The sequence below is a fragment of the Bufo bufo genome, chromosome 4, assembly GCF_905171765.1.
Source record: "Bufo bufo chromosome 4, aBufBuf1.1, whole genome shotgun sequence".
Classification (NCBI taxonomy): Eukaryota; Metazoa; Chordata; class Amphibia; order Anura; family Bufonidae; genus Bufo; species Bufo bufo.
The window spans coordinates 105,422,006-105,436,128 of record NC_053392.1 but is presented as its reverse complement, the minus strand read 5'-3'; the positions used below and the strand labels follow the sequence as shown (position 1 = coordinate 105,436,128).

Below are 14,123 nucleotides of genomic sequence, written 5' to 3'. Positions count from 1 at the left end.
TCAGCTTGCCACATCTTACAACTGGGGTTTTTGCCCATTCCTCCTTGCAAAACTGCTCCAGCTCCTTCAAGTTGGATGGGTTGCACTTGTGAACAGCAATCTTTAAGTCTGACCACAGATTTTCTATTGGATTGAGATTTGGGCTTTGACTAGGCCATTCCAACACATTCTTGTCTCTTGGCAGGTTTGCTGTTGTGCCATGTTCTTTCCATTTGGTTATGATAGATTTGATGGTGCTCCAGGGGATCATCAAAGATTTGGATATTTTTTTATAACGTAACCCTGACTTGTACTTCTCAACAACATTGTCCCTTACTTGTTTGGAGAGTTCCTTGGTCTTCATGGCAGTGTTTTGTTAGTGATGCATCTCGCTTACGTGTTGCAGCCTCTGGGGCCTTTCAAAAAAGGTGTGTATATGTAATGACAGATCATTTGACACTTAGATTGCACACAGGTGGACATCATTTCACTAATTATGTGACTTCTGAAGGTAATTGGTTGCAATCAGGGGGTGAGTACATACGCACATGACATGTTTCTGTTTTCTATTTCTAAACAATAGTTTTATTTATATATTTTTCTCATTTCACTTCACCAACTTAGGGCTCTTTCACACTTGCGTTGTCCGGATCCGTCGTGCACTCCATTTGCCGGAGGTGCCCGCCGGATCCGTAACAACGCAAGTGAACTGAAAGCATTTGAAGACGGATCCGTCTTCAAAATGCGTTCAGTGTTACTATGGCAGCCAGGACGCTATTAAAGTCCTGGTTGCCATAGTAGTAGTGGGGAGCAGTATACTTACAGTCCGTGCGGCTCCCAGGGCGCTCCAGAATGACGTCAGAGCGCCCCATGTGCATGGATGACGTGATCCATGTGATCACGTCACCCATGCGCGTCGGGCGCCCTGACGTCACTCTGAAGCGCCCTGGGAGCCGCACGGACGGTAAGTATACTGCTCCCCCGCTCCCCACTACACTTTACCATGGCAAATAGGAATTTAGTGTCCTGGGAGCCATGGTAACCATTCAGAAAAAGCTAAACGTCGCATCCGGTAATGCGCCGAAACGACGTTTAGCTTAAGGCCGGATCCGGATTAATGCCTTTCAATGGGCATTAATTCCGGATCCGGCCTTGCGGCAAGTGTTCAGGATTTTTGACCGGAGCAAAAAGCGCAGCATGCTGCGGTATTTTCTCCGGCCAAAAAACTTTCCGCTCCGGAACTGAAGACATCCTGATGCATCCTGAACGGATTTCTATCCATTCAGAATGCATGGGGATAATCCTGATCAGGATTCTTCCGACATAGAGCCCCGACGACGGAACTCTATGCCGGAAGAAAAGAACAACGCAAGTGTGAAAGAGCCCTTAGACTATTGTGTTCTGATCCATCAGATAAAATTCTGATTAACAAAACATTAAACGAAAGGCTGTAATGTAACAAAATACGAAAAAAAGTCAAGGGGGTGAATACTTTTGCAAGGCACTGTATGTGCGACGGGCTCTTCATTCCTTTCTACAGAAGTCCTGAAAATAGCCCAGCGAGCGCGCTCAGCTATTTTCAGAAGTCCCATAGAATTGAATGGGACTGCTGGAGATAGAGCCAGGACAGCCCCACAGGGCTGTGTGCACTTCAGTACACCTTCCATGCACATAGATGAGCTAAGTGCATGAGGCTGTAATCTGATGTAAAACTACATGTAACATATTATAATGTCACAGTGAGTAGTACCCAATGACAAGCTCAGCACTGCTTCATCTGTACACTACAACAGAAATACTGTAAACCTGGTGACACAACATCCTCCTAACATACACTGTGCCACTGGGTCAATGAAATTACAGGTCCGCGGACCATTCAGTGCATGTGACCTCCTCAAGTGCCTGGTCCTATTGGTCTCGAGGAGATAAGCAGCGGCCGGAGGTGTCTGGCAGTAGCTTTCTCTCCTCTCCCTGTTCAGGACATATGCATACTTAGCCGAGTATGCATGTGTATGGAGGGGTTGAGAGATATTTTTCGACCAAACACTCGTGTATGGTCAGCTTAGTTCTAATGGCTGTTGAGGTATGAAGTAGCATGAAATTACTTTCTGTCCCATCAAAGCCTCCGGCTGCTCTCTCCTGCTCCCCCCTTACTTTACACTGCAGTCCTGCTTGCTCACATTAGCTGCTGTGTAGAAACACAAGCCCTCCACAATGTCATCAGAAAATGGAGGACTGAATAATTACAAACCACAATCAACTAAAATACCAGTAAGGAAAAAATATCAGGTAACTGGGGCACAGCGCTGGGAGAAAGGGTATTTGGCGTCTCCTCTTGGGATCACCTCTATGGGCCAGAATGGAGGTCCATGCTCTAAAAGCGCTATGACGGACCCCAACAATCTACCGTATTTTACATTCTTATTGTCTGGCTAGAAGTGGCTTTCCCTGGCAATAACAGTAGATCAAGAGATAGAGAGAGAACCAGAGATCTGCTTAAAGGAAATCACCCAAAATGTTTTTTCTAACAGTTAATACAGTGACACATGTCCTTTTTTCTAATGTTTTTATTTCCTGACTGCAATTTTTTTTATTTCATTTCATGAACATGATTATGGGGGCTGCCATCTTGCCTAAACGGCATATAGAGATATGCTTTACAGCAGCCACCATGGTCCATAGAGACACCAGTCTGGGGAGGACCTTTGTGACTTCTGTGGGACAGTTTTCTAGGCATGCTCTGTGACCTGTGCAGAGGTCAGGAGGGAGCTGGGTGGTTGTGGTATCTGTGTATATAGGCGGTAAGTATCATTCCAATCCTGCCTGTAATGATAAGCAGATAACTGCAGTAAAGTGATCTGTACAGACCAAGGAGTGGCGCCTATTAGTCTTAGCGGCCACTGCGAACACTGCAGAATTTTTTTGTTTTAAATATACAGGTGAAACTCGAAAAATTTGAATATCGTGCAAAGTTAATTTATTTCAGTAATGCAACTTAAAAGGTGAAACTAATATATGAGATAGACTCATTACAGGCAAAGCGAGATATTTCAAACCTTTATTTGCTATAATTTGGATGATTATGTCTTACAGCTTATGAAACCCCAAAGTTACAATTTTGAGGTACCCTTTGCTCAGGGGGTATGGACTAATTAGCTGACTAGAGTGTGATACTTTGAGCCTAGAATATTGACCCTTTTCACAATATTCGAATTCAAAGCTGCATTACTGAAATAAATGGACTTTTGCACGATGTTCTAAGTTTTCGAGTTTCACCTGTAGATATTAAAATGAAAGATTAAAAATATCATAAAAAACATGTTTAACATAAAAACGTGATTTAAACAATAGGTCATTTTCCGATGACGAATTCCCTTTAGGCACTACACAAGCAGGTTGTCACCCACTACTCCTGTGGAAACGGATACCAGACATTACATGTTGTGCAATGGAACAGGGTAGGAAGTCCCGGGAATGTCAGAACACAGTATGAATGATTATCTGAAGAAAGGTATCCTAGGCAGAGGAACAATTTGCTACGCCAGCATTACAGGGTTACCAAGAGGAACGGACACATATACGTCTGCGGCTACAAAGGGTGACATAGTAATACCACTAAAGCCTTGTGCACTGACGACATACACTGCAGATCTACAGAGCTGTGGGGACATCACAAAGTGCTCTGCCACATGTCACCTACCTCTATGTAAGTGCCATTAATGGAGACGTTCTTTTAGGTTTAAACAGCACATAAAGCCTATTATTGGAACATCATCTATCGTCTATACCTTATTCTATGTTAAAATTTGCTGGGTGCTCTTAGATCCTAATGTGTAGGTTTTAAAAAAAAAACATGAAATGAAGCTTTGACGGCAGAAGTGAAATACTGCAGCAGACAAAAAAATAAACAAAAATAGTACATGTGAGTAGAGCCTTCGATGGAATGGATCCGATTACCCTTCCATACGCATAGCCTGACCTGTGAGGGGTCTAACGTCACTTTATGGGCCAGAAGTCTGGAGTTGAAGGGCACTCATTGAATTGTAAGATGAAGCACTTCTTCATGAAATAAAAATAGACTTCCACCATAAAAACGTGTCACAAAGGAAATCCCACGTCTAAATTAAGCCAGTGGTGCGCTGCTAAAACCAAGACGTCAATGGACATGAACAGCCAAAGAGTACGAGTGCTCTCCACCAGTGATCACTTATTTAAACTGCATCACAAAACTAATGAAACGTACTTAATATCTTCTGATGTGTAATACAGACGTTTGAGCAGAAGACGTCTGGTACCTTCCATGGAAACACACAGCAGAATCAAGACAAGTCCGGACACCTGCACCAGACAGGAAATGGAACTGGCATGAGAGGTGGTCACACACCAGACGGGCACAAAAAATTCATATTATATTTTCCTGCTGGTCAACATGTAACATCTGGCCGCAGTGTTTTCTGCCCAAAAATGCTTAGTGTGAAACCACCTTTAAAAGGGATGTCCAAATAAAATTTGATGGTAAGTATATTGGAAATTTTCTTCTGCAGGCAAGTTATGATTAAAGGGGATCTGTCACCAGTTTTATGGTGTCCTAAGTTCTAAGAGCAACATTAACTAGTGAAAGATCCTCTTAGCAAAATGCTAAGTCACTTTGATTAACTGACTCAGCCAAAATCTTGTATTGAACAGCTCGAGCGCATGCCAATGAGTCCCCATATTCATGAGCTCCTGGCTCTCCATGCCCTCCTGCTGCTGATTCATATGAAAAAAGGGCAGGGAGAGCCAGGAGCTCATACATATGGGGACTCATCGGCATGTGCAGGAGATGTTAGAATTTAATAGTGAGGGCAGCAGAAAACTGGGGACAGATTCCCTTTAAGGTGGGTTGATGGTTCCCGCTAGGTCTTGCAAAATCGTTTAATGTTTTAGGTCACAGGCAAACATGTTTGGTGGAGGACCACAAACGAAATGAAAACTATCTACAGTCGTGGCCAAAAGTTTTGAGAATTACATAAATATTGGAAATTGGAAAAGTTGCTGCTTAAGTTTTTATAATAGCAATTTGCATATACTCCAGAATGTTATGAAGAGTGATCAGATGAATTGCATAGTCCTTCTTTGCCATGAAAATTAACTCAATCCCAAAAAAACCTTTCCACTGCATTTCATTGCTGTCATTAAAGGACCTGCTGAGATCATTTCAGTAATCGTCTTGTTAACTCAGGTGAGAATGTTGACGAGCACAAGGCTTGAGATCATTATGCCAGGCTGATTGGGTTAAAATTGCAGACTTGACATGTTAAAAGGAGGGTGATGCTTGAAGCCACTTCTCTCCAAAAAAAAACATCAGGGACAGATTGATCTTCTGCAGAAAGTATGGTGAATGGACTGCTGAGGACTGGGGCAAAGTCATATTCTCCGATGAAGCCTCTTTCCGATTGTTTGGGGCATCTGGAAAAAGGCTTGTCCGGAGAAGAAAAGGTGAGCGCTACCATCAGTCCTGTGTCATGCCAACAGTAAAGCATCCTGAGACCATTCATGTGTGGGGTTGCTTCTTCCAACAATCCAACAACAGTTTGGTGAAGAACAATGCATTTTCCAGCACGATGGAGCACCGTGCCATAAGGCAAAAGTGATAACTAAGTGGCTCGGGGACCAAAACGTTGACATTTTGGGTCCATGGCCTGGAAACTCCCCAGATCTTAATCCCATTGAGAACTTGTGGTCAATCCTCAAGAGGCGGGTGGACAAACAAAAACCCACTAATTCTGACAAACTCCAAGAAGTGATTATGAAAGAATGGGTTGCTATCAGTCAGGAATTGTCCCAGAAGTTGATTGAGAGCATGCCCAGTCGAATTGCAGAGGTCCTGAAAAAGAAGGGCCAACACTGCAAATACTGACTCTTTGCATAAATGTCATGTAATTGTCGATAAAAGCCTTTGAAACGTATGAAGTGCGTGTAATTATATTTCACTACATCACAGAAACAACTGAAACAAAGATCTAAAAGCAGTTTAGCAGCAAACATTGTGAAAACTAATATTTGTGTCATTCTCAAAACTTTTGGCCACGACTGTACAGACACGAACTACATTTACAACAAACTGGACAGCACCAATAAAGAGTAGCTGAATGCAGGCTAATCTAAGAAGGGCAGTCCAATAACAGGCAATAATCTAAAAACAGAATTGTCATCCCTGGCTAATGATTTAGAAAACCCACTATAGATGAGAAAAGTCAGCTACAGATTTGACCATATTGACTGGAGGAATGGTTTGTGCGATTACAACTTCAAATGTGACAAAAATAAAACCACTAAACCCAGTGAAGAGCACTGTGCAGCAGTACCGGGTACAGCTACTGCAGAATGTGCACAGCTGTGCTTCTACTATTGTAAAAAAAACCATGAGTCCCAGAAAACCCCCTTGAAGAGACCCTGTCACCATGAAAATGCAGTGCACTGGGGAAAACACATGATTTATAAGTTCTAAAGGAGCAGAGATTTAAATGACGCTGCGGTTGTGCCTGATGGCATCCCCAACGCCACACACACATTTAAAGAATTTGATAATGATGGCTTATCCTCTTCACAACTTACCTAGCAGAGCACCCCTCGCTGTATAGCGGTTGTGTTTGGTATCACAGCTCAGCCCAATTCACATGAATGGGACCAAATTGCACCCAGGCCATGTGATTGATGTACGGCGACGTCAATGGTGACAGAAGCACTCACAGATCGGTGGTCCTGGGAGTTGGATCCCCACTGATTAGCTATAGGAAGAGGCCACAGCACTCCATGAGCACTTAGGCTGTGAAGAGACCATAGCACTCAACAGAGCTTCAAACAGCTTATCTCCTAACACCCCACTGGTCTTATATTGATGACCTATCCTGAGGATAGGCCATCAATATCAAATTCCCAGATAACACCTTTAAGGCTGATTTTAGTGAGGCTTCTGTGGCACCTGGGAGGTTTGCCAACTCTTTTGGGGGTTCAGGAGGTCTAATTTTTCCAGGAGCCTCCTGGACATTTTAGGAGACATGGTGCCATGTTCAAAATTATGGGTTGGGGCTTCAGATGGAAGAGTGTGGTCCAGTGCCCAGCACACACTAGTTGATTGTCTATGCTTCAGATGAGGCCATTTGTTAACATGATAAAGATGATCTCTTGCTTATACATAATGCCATGCATGCCACGTACAGTACTGTTCTACCTGCTCATAATCAAAGTATCCATCAAAGCTCTGCTGAAGTCTTGACATCTTTGTTTTCTACTTAGTCCATGTTAGAATAACTAAACCTCTGATGTGACATGTATTGAGGGGGACAAACCCTAAGCGAGAGGAGAATTTCCCTCCATAACTACATGTAGGTTGTAAAATACTGTAGTTTCAGGAGAAAAGTTAAGAAATGGCCTGGGCCTGAGATATATAACTTGGCACACGCCAACTCTGACAGCTATGTACTTTCAAGAAAGCCTGACACTGTTCACTGTCCACTATAAATAGTCCATGGCATCTGTGTTCACATTCTTAAAAGATATGGCATGCAGGCCTCTTGACCAGCTGTGAACTGCGGCTCATGAACATCCAGCACCAAACTCTGACCAGCAGGGAAACCAGAGCAGGCTGTGGTTATGTCATCCCTAAAGCCGTTTCACTTTTCACTATAAAAGGCTTTCATATATATGGGATTTTATTTTATTTTAACATAGGTTTATATTGCTGCCTCTGAAATCCTAGTCATGCCAATATGGTAGCTGTCACTAAGGAGTGGCTGGTCCATCCTGCAAAATCAGTGGCAACATAGATAGATTGGAGGCTTGGGCAGAGACGTGGCAGATGAGATTTAACACTGACAAATGTTATGCACATGGGAAGGAATAATGCAAGTCACCCGTACATACTAAATGGTAAAACACTCGGTAACACTGACATGGAAAAGGACTTAGGAATTTTAGTGAACAGAAAACGAAGCTGTAGAAACTAGTGTCAGGCAGCTTCTCAAAGGCCAATAAGATAATGGGTTGCATCAAAAAGGGCATACATGCCCGTGATAAGAACATAGTCCTTCCACTTTACAAATCACTAGTCAGACCACACATGGAGTACTGTGTACAGTTCTGGGCTCCTGTGAACAAGGCAAACATAGCAGAGCTGGAGAGGGTCCAGAGGAGGGCAACTAAAGTAATAATTGGAACGGGTGGACTACAGTACCCAGAAAGATTATCAACATTAGGGTTAATCACTTTAGAAAAAAGACGACTCAGGGAAAATCTAATAACTATGTATAAATAAGGGGTCAGTACAGAGATCTCTCCCATCATCTACTTATCCCCAGGACTGTGACTGTAACAAGGGGACATCCTCTGCGTCTGGAGGAAAGAAGGTTTGTACACAAACATAGAAGAGGATTCTTTACGGTAAGAGCAGTGAGACTATGGAGCTCTCTGCCTGAGGAGGTGGTGATGGTGAGTACAATAAAGGAATTCAAGAGGGGCCTGGATGTATTTCTGGAGTGTAATAATATTACAGGCTATAGCTACTAGAGAGGGGTCGTTGATCCAGGGAATTATTCTGATTGTCTGATTGGAGTCGGGAAAGATTTTTTTCCCCCTAAAGTGAGGAAAATTGGCTTCTACCTCAGTTTTTTTTTTTGCCATTCTCTGGATCAACTTGCAGGATAACAGGCCGAACTGGATGGACAAATGTCTTTTTTCAGCCTTATAAACTATGTTACTATGTAACATGGTGTCTAGCACAAGAAATACCACAGCAAAGTCTATAAAATTAAGAGACTGGGGACCAGCAAATGGAATATGTAAGAATTCTCCCAAACAGAACGTGTTTGTGAATGCATTATTTTTGGCTCACAATCTCTAAAAAGAATGCAGTATTTTACAGCGCATTTGCAGTGATCTGGAAGAAAAGCTACAAAAAACACATTATTGGTCATAGGGTCTACAATAAATTTGCTCTTTTGTATTTTCCTTAAAGATATGTTTTATACTTTCTTTAGGCAGCTCACTTCCACCCTTTCAGCAGGACATAACTTTCTTCAAAATCGAGCATGTCTAGTTGACAGCTGGATGTGAGAAGCTATCAACGAGGAGCTGTCTATATAGTCACAGGCAATTTATGGAGGGTCTCTTAGTACTCTGAAAGCACACTCTTGGTGGTTCAATGTTCAGTGGGGGCTGTATATACAGGGAGCTCCCTCTAGTGGTGACTGCAGGCAAACAGAACTGAGTACAAACAAGTAGGATATATGGTGTACCAGATGGTGCCTGTGTTGTTTCACCATCTTCACGATCCTAAATCATATAATGTCTTCTCCTACCAAGTTAAGAGTGAAATTCTACAGTATTTCTAGGCGGCCACTAAAGCTCCAAGGGTAGTCCTTACCATTTCCCAGATTAGGTATTATAAAACCATCAACCACATGTTGGTAGGTTCACCTGTCAGGATTTCTGAACTGTTGTCGACAACCTCTATGACAGGGTGGCCATCCTGATGAATTAAATGCCCAACTGCTTAACAGAAAATAAACTTGGCTCTGGAAAGCTAGGCTATGACCACAGTGCGAGCTGTATGAGTAGCCACCCAACAACTCAAGGACCTGTATTTACTGGTGACTGCATTTTGTGAATGCCATAGAAGAACAATTTTTCATGCTTGGTTCCAAAGCATGATTGGAGCTAATCTATGATTTAGTAAACCACTGGCAGAGTCTCAATCTAGGCAGCCTTGGGGACCATGAGAATAGCCCACTCAGCTAAAAACGGAGCAAAAGAGCACAACACACATCCACCATGAATAGCAGAAGGAACATTCATTTTAATCTTAGACACCTATTTTTACTAGGAACATGCGGCACTGGTCAAAACTTAGAACACATCAGAGGCTAAAATTGTGTCACAATCTTTTTCAGCAAGGTTAGCCATCAGTCCCATTAGGCTACATCCAAATGTAGAAGAGTCTCTCTGTTGGTGTCACAAGGTGTTTTTTGTCACTGATATTTTACCCTTGAAAAAAACATTGTCCTGTATTATACTGTGAGCCAATGTGGTCTTCTAAGGTCACCACAAGAGATTGCAAATATAGATGAAAATTAGGATTAATCGACGATGCAATCTGCACAATTTTGACTTGAAGCTTTATTATACACTGCTGATTATGACAGGAAGAGAAGTGCTAAACGTGAGGTGGCTCCATAGGAGGTAAATGTTCTTTCCAAATACCGGAGTGGTAATATCCGCTGACAGTACCTGATGATAACCCCCTATATTAGATCGTAAGGCCTCTTACCGCCTCCTGACCTCGGAGGTGATCTCCTAACTCCACCTCCAACCACCACATCACATATAAGTCCACCCTGACTCATCTGAAAATTTGTCCAACCTGCTCAATGTATGTCTAGTATCCAGTCCTATATGTAACATACTGTCAAATGGTAAAATCTCATTAATCTTTTCATTGATTATTCCTGAATGTAGTAATAATGCACAACTCCCAGACCTGCTGGTGACGCTCTTTGTTTTAAATGGCTGGGCCCGCTCAACCCATATCAGTCCAAAACCCACCAAAACCCAACATCATCTCTCAAAGCTTACAAAGAAAATAACATCCAAACCTGAGCTTGTTGGAAAGACTTGATCCTTTTTTTAAAACGGGATGGGAGCACAAAATCACAGCCTCTAGCCAAAAAGGCCAGTTCCCCCCTCAAATCGGGGTCCCTTCTCAAAGACGTGTCCTTTATCATCATCTTGGAGAACCAGCTCTCAAGACTGCTGAAGGCTGAAGTAAAAAAAAAAAACGTTGAGTGTGTTATAAGGAGCTAGGGAAAAGAGCTTAGGGATCTTAGCAGCTGGGATTCGCCTAGACTCTTTGCAGCAAAGAGAGTCTCCGAGTCTTGCAATCTAAGGCCAACGCTCCGCTCCCAGACTCCAGCATTGTATGGCGGCACGGAGCCCCGTGTTTGTCTTGACAAAACCAAATTCTTAGCAAGAACAAAACTGTCTTTTTCTGAAGTCTCCCAACACTGAGCAGCTGAGAAACATGACCTCGGAATAGTGCTGCTGTGTGACAGACAGCCAGTGCTGGCCTGGGATGGTGGGGGGAGTGGGAGCCCAGAGGAAGGATTCTGGGAAAGGAAGCATCCAGCGGCTGCCGCCTGTTGCTAAACTTAGACGCTCCAAAGCAACAAACTTAATATAAAGAGTCTTCCCTGCTTGTGTTTACTTAATAATGATCTGAAAGGTCAGTCATACACAGGAACAAAGTACCAGAGACACAAATAGAGAGGCAACGGGTCAGAGGAACATATTCCATACGGCTGAAGATCAAAAACTGACCCCAACTAAAAAGCTCTATGAGGGATGAAATACCTAGTGCACATTTGGTTCAAATTGGGCTTTTCAAGGGGGTTAAAAAAAATAAAAACAAAAAACATTACTCACCTCACAGATCCTCCACTGTGAGCACCCTTACGATGGTGCTCTGGTCCCCGCTGCTCTCCACTTACTGGTCAAGGCTTGACACACAGCAAACAGCTGGAAGTGCCCACTGAGCCAATCAGTAGCGGAGACGGGCCAGTCACTGGTTTTGCAGGCGATTCCTGACAGTAGGGACTGGAACAGCGGTGAGGGATCTGGGGTGAGTAATGCTCATTCCTTATTGATAACCTTTTCTGCCCTTTTTTAAGAAAATCGCTTTTAAAGGGAACCTTTCACATTGAACACAACAGGCAGCATGTTATAGAGCAGGAGGAACGAAGCAGATTGATATATAGTTTTGTAGGAAAAGATTTTGTATATCTGGTATTTTAGTCATTTAAATCCCTCCTCTTTCCGTGTTTAGGAGTCCAGTGGGCGGTCCTACTCAGTGATTCAGTCTTCCTTGTAGGAGTTTCCTTAGAGAGATAGCTGTCACTAAGTAGGACTGCCCACTGTACCCTTAACCATAGAAAGAGCAGAGAGTGAATTAAAGGGGTTGTCCGGGCTTTTATGGTTGATGACCTAGCCTCAGGATAGGTCATCGATGTCAGATCGGTGGGGGTCCGAAAAGCCCATAGACAGCAGTGGTGAACAGGAATGGGAGACGGCACAAGTGCACTGCGCGCACCGTCTCCTCTCACAGCAGATTGGCAGGGGTACCAGTTGTCGGACCCCCGCCAATCTGATATTGATGACTTATCCTGAGGATAGGTCATCAATCCTAAAAGCCTGGAGAACCTCTTTAATAAATGACAAGTTATACCAAATCTTTTCCCTCAAACCTATAGATCATCCTCAGCAACTCCTGCTGTGTAACATGCTGACCACAGATGGTGCTGCATGTACAAGGTGACAAGTTCCCTTTAACCACCGCCTACTGAAGTCCACCTGATGACATGTCTATTTTAGTAAATACCCATTTTCTTCATGATGTGACAACTCTGGAACAACGCTGTCCCTCCTTTATTCTGACTAGAAATGTATGAATAAGCCAAGTATTACCATTTGTCTCGTCAATGTGGTGTGTCCCTGCACAGTCTGACACTGTCAGCATTGATAGGAGAAGGTCACAGTGTGTAGGGCCCATCACCCAACTGGTAACACCCCTTTGTCAATTTATTCATAAACTTCTAGGAGGAATAAGAGAGGGCTGACACATAGCAATGTTCTAAGAAAGGATGCTTCAGAATGGTGATATCATGAGCAATACACATTTACTGAAACAGACATATGAGGAGGGGTGACAGGTCCTCATGTTGCTGTAGCTAAACTGGATAATCGAACTTACAAAAAGAGAAGGTGCAGAAAAAAAAAAGTGCGGTCTGAAAGGACGAGGAACGCTGCATTACATTTGATTTTCCTTCCTCCTGCTGTAAATCTGTTTTCTACAAGTGGGGACACTTTAATCAGGAAGCAGTTAGATTCAGGATCCAGATGAAAAATAGATATAACGGCCCCTACTGGGAATGCAAATGCTCAAATATTATCCGACAACTAGCGGGCGGCCAGAGCACTCCTCAGCGAGTCCTTACAATCGTCTTCTGTCTTCTCTTCTACTTGGAACTTTCCCTGGAACACAAGTGCAGCCCTAGCAAAATCCTGGACGCTTGGCTCGGGCTAGAGACCTGATATACATTAGTAGATGCGCCAACAAAGAGCTTCTGTCCTAGGGTCATACTTGTTATATATGAACCTTCATCAGCGAAGAAGCAAAGCGTGGTGGGCATTAGATAGTTAAACAGACTGCAAAGCTGCATGCTGTACCCTACATGCATGAAATAACTGCTGTTCACTCTTAAATTTCCAGGCTGAGCTCCACATTGGCGCATAGGTGTCGGTGATAATGCAAGTCTTGTGGTCAGCAATGCGAATTCTGTGCTGAGTACTCCGAAAATCTAAGCTTCCTAAATATAGTCCGCACCTGTCACTTTGCCAGTCTTGTCCTTTGCTAGGGCTTTGAAGAGGTTTCCGTTTTCCATTAATGAAATTCTGCACTCTGCTGTCAGGCATGTAATGGGAGGGCACCCAGGGTCCCCAACTGCTGAAAAGCTAACCGCCGGCATTACCCGAGGGGCTGTCCTGAGCAGTGGAATAGTAAGCTGGGGTTCCCTCTACTTAAAAAAAAAAGGGGGGGGGGGGAATCAATGTATAAAACAGGTTATCCTCTTCGGGCTATACCTTTCTGTTAGAAGATCTATGCGGGAATCCTTAAACAAGAATTCAAGCTCCCTGCAGCTCCTCCACAGAAGAATTGAGCAATTACACAGCGCACAGTGAAATTAATGGGCTGTTTATGTCATGTCTGCACTAGGGCCGAGGCAATTATGGCAAAAAACAAACAAAAAACAAACACGTGATTATTTCAACTTTATGGCCGATTATTGATTACTTAAAAAAAATAAAAAATTCTGGCAAGAACTTATTTTTCTGTCTAAACTGTAGGGTATATAATGTATATACAAGGGGACCAGTTTTTACCTTCCTGCCCAGGCCATTTTATGCAAATCCAAAAGTATTCACCCGCCTTGACTTTTTTGGGTATTTTGGTGCCTCACAACCTGGAATTAACATGGATTGTTTGAGGATTTGCATCATGTAATTTACAGAACATGCCCGCAACTTTGTTGTTGTTTTTTTTTATTGTGAAGCAA

The 14,123-nt window shown here is 43.2% G+C and overlaps 1 protein-coding gene and 1 long non-coding RNA gene across 5 annotated transcripts in view; both read right to left on the bottom strand.

Moving 5' to 3' along the window:
* Positions 1-14,123, bottom strand: part of LOC120997527 — a 1,081,373-nt gene that overhangs the window by 356,803 nt on the left and 710,447 nt on the right. The gene's annotated exons all lie outside the window — the stretch shown is intronic.
* Positions 1-14,123, bottom strand: part of PPP2R3A (protein phosphatase 2 regulatory subunit B''alpha) — a 225,828-nt gene that overhangs the window by 26,991 nt on the left and 184,714 nt on the right. Inside the window, exon 1 of one of the 4 annotated variants that reach the window (XM_040427605.1) lies at positions 10,611-11,095. The exons of the other annotated variants lie outside the window; for them this stretch is intronic. Coding sequence (XP_040283539.1) covers positions 10,611-10,742 — 132 coding nt within the window. The 5' untranslated portion in view covers positions 10,743-11,095. Of the gene's footprint in view, positions 1-10,610; positions 11,096-14,123 lie in introns of those variants that run through there. 4 annotated transcript variants of the gene reach the window in all.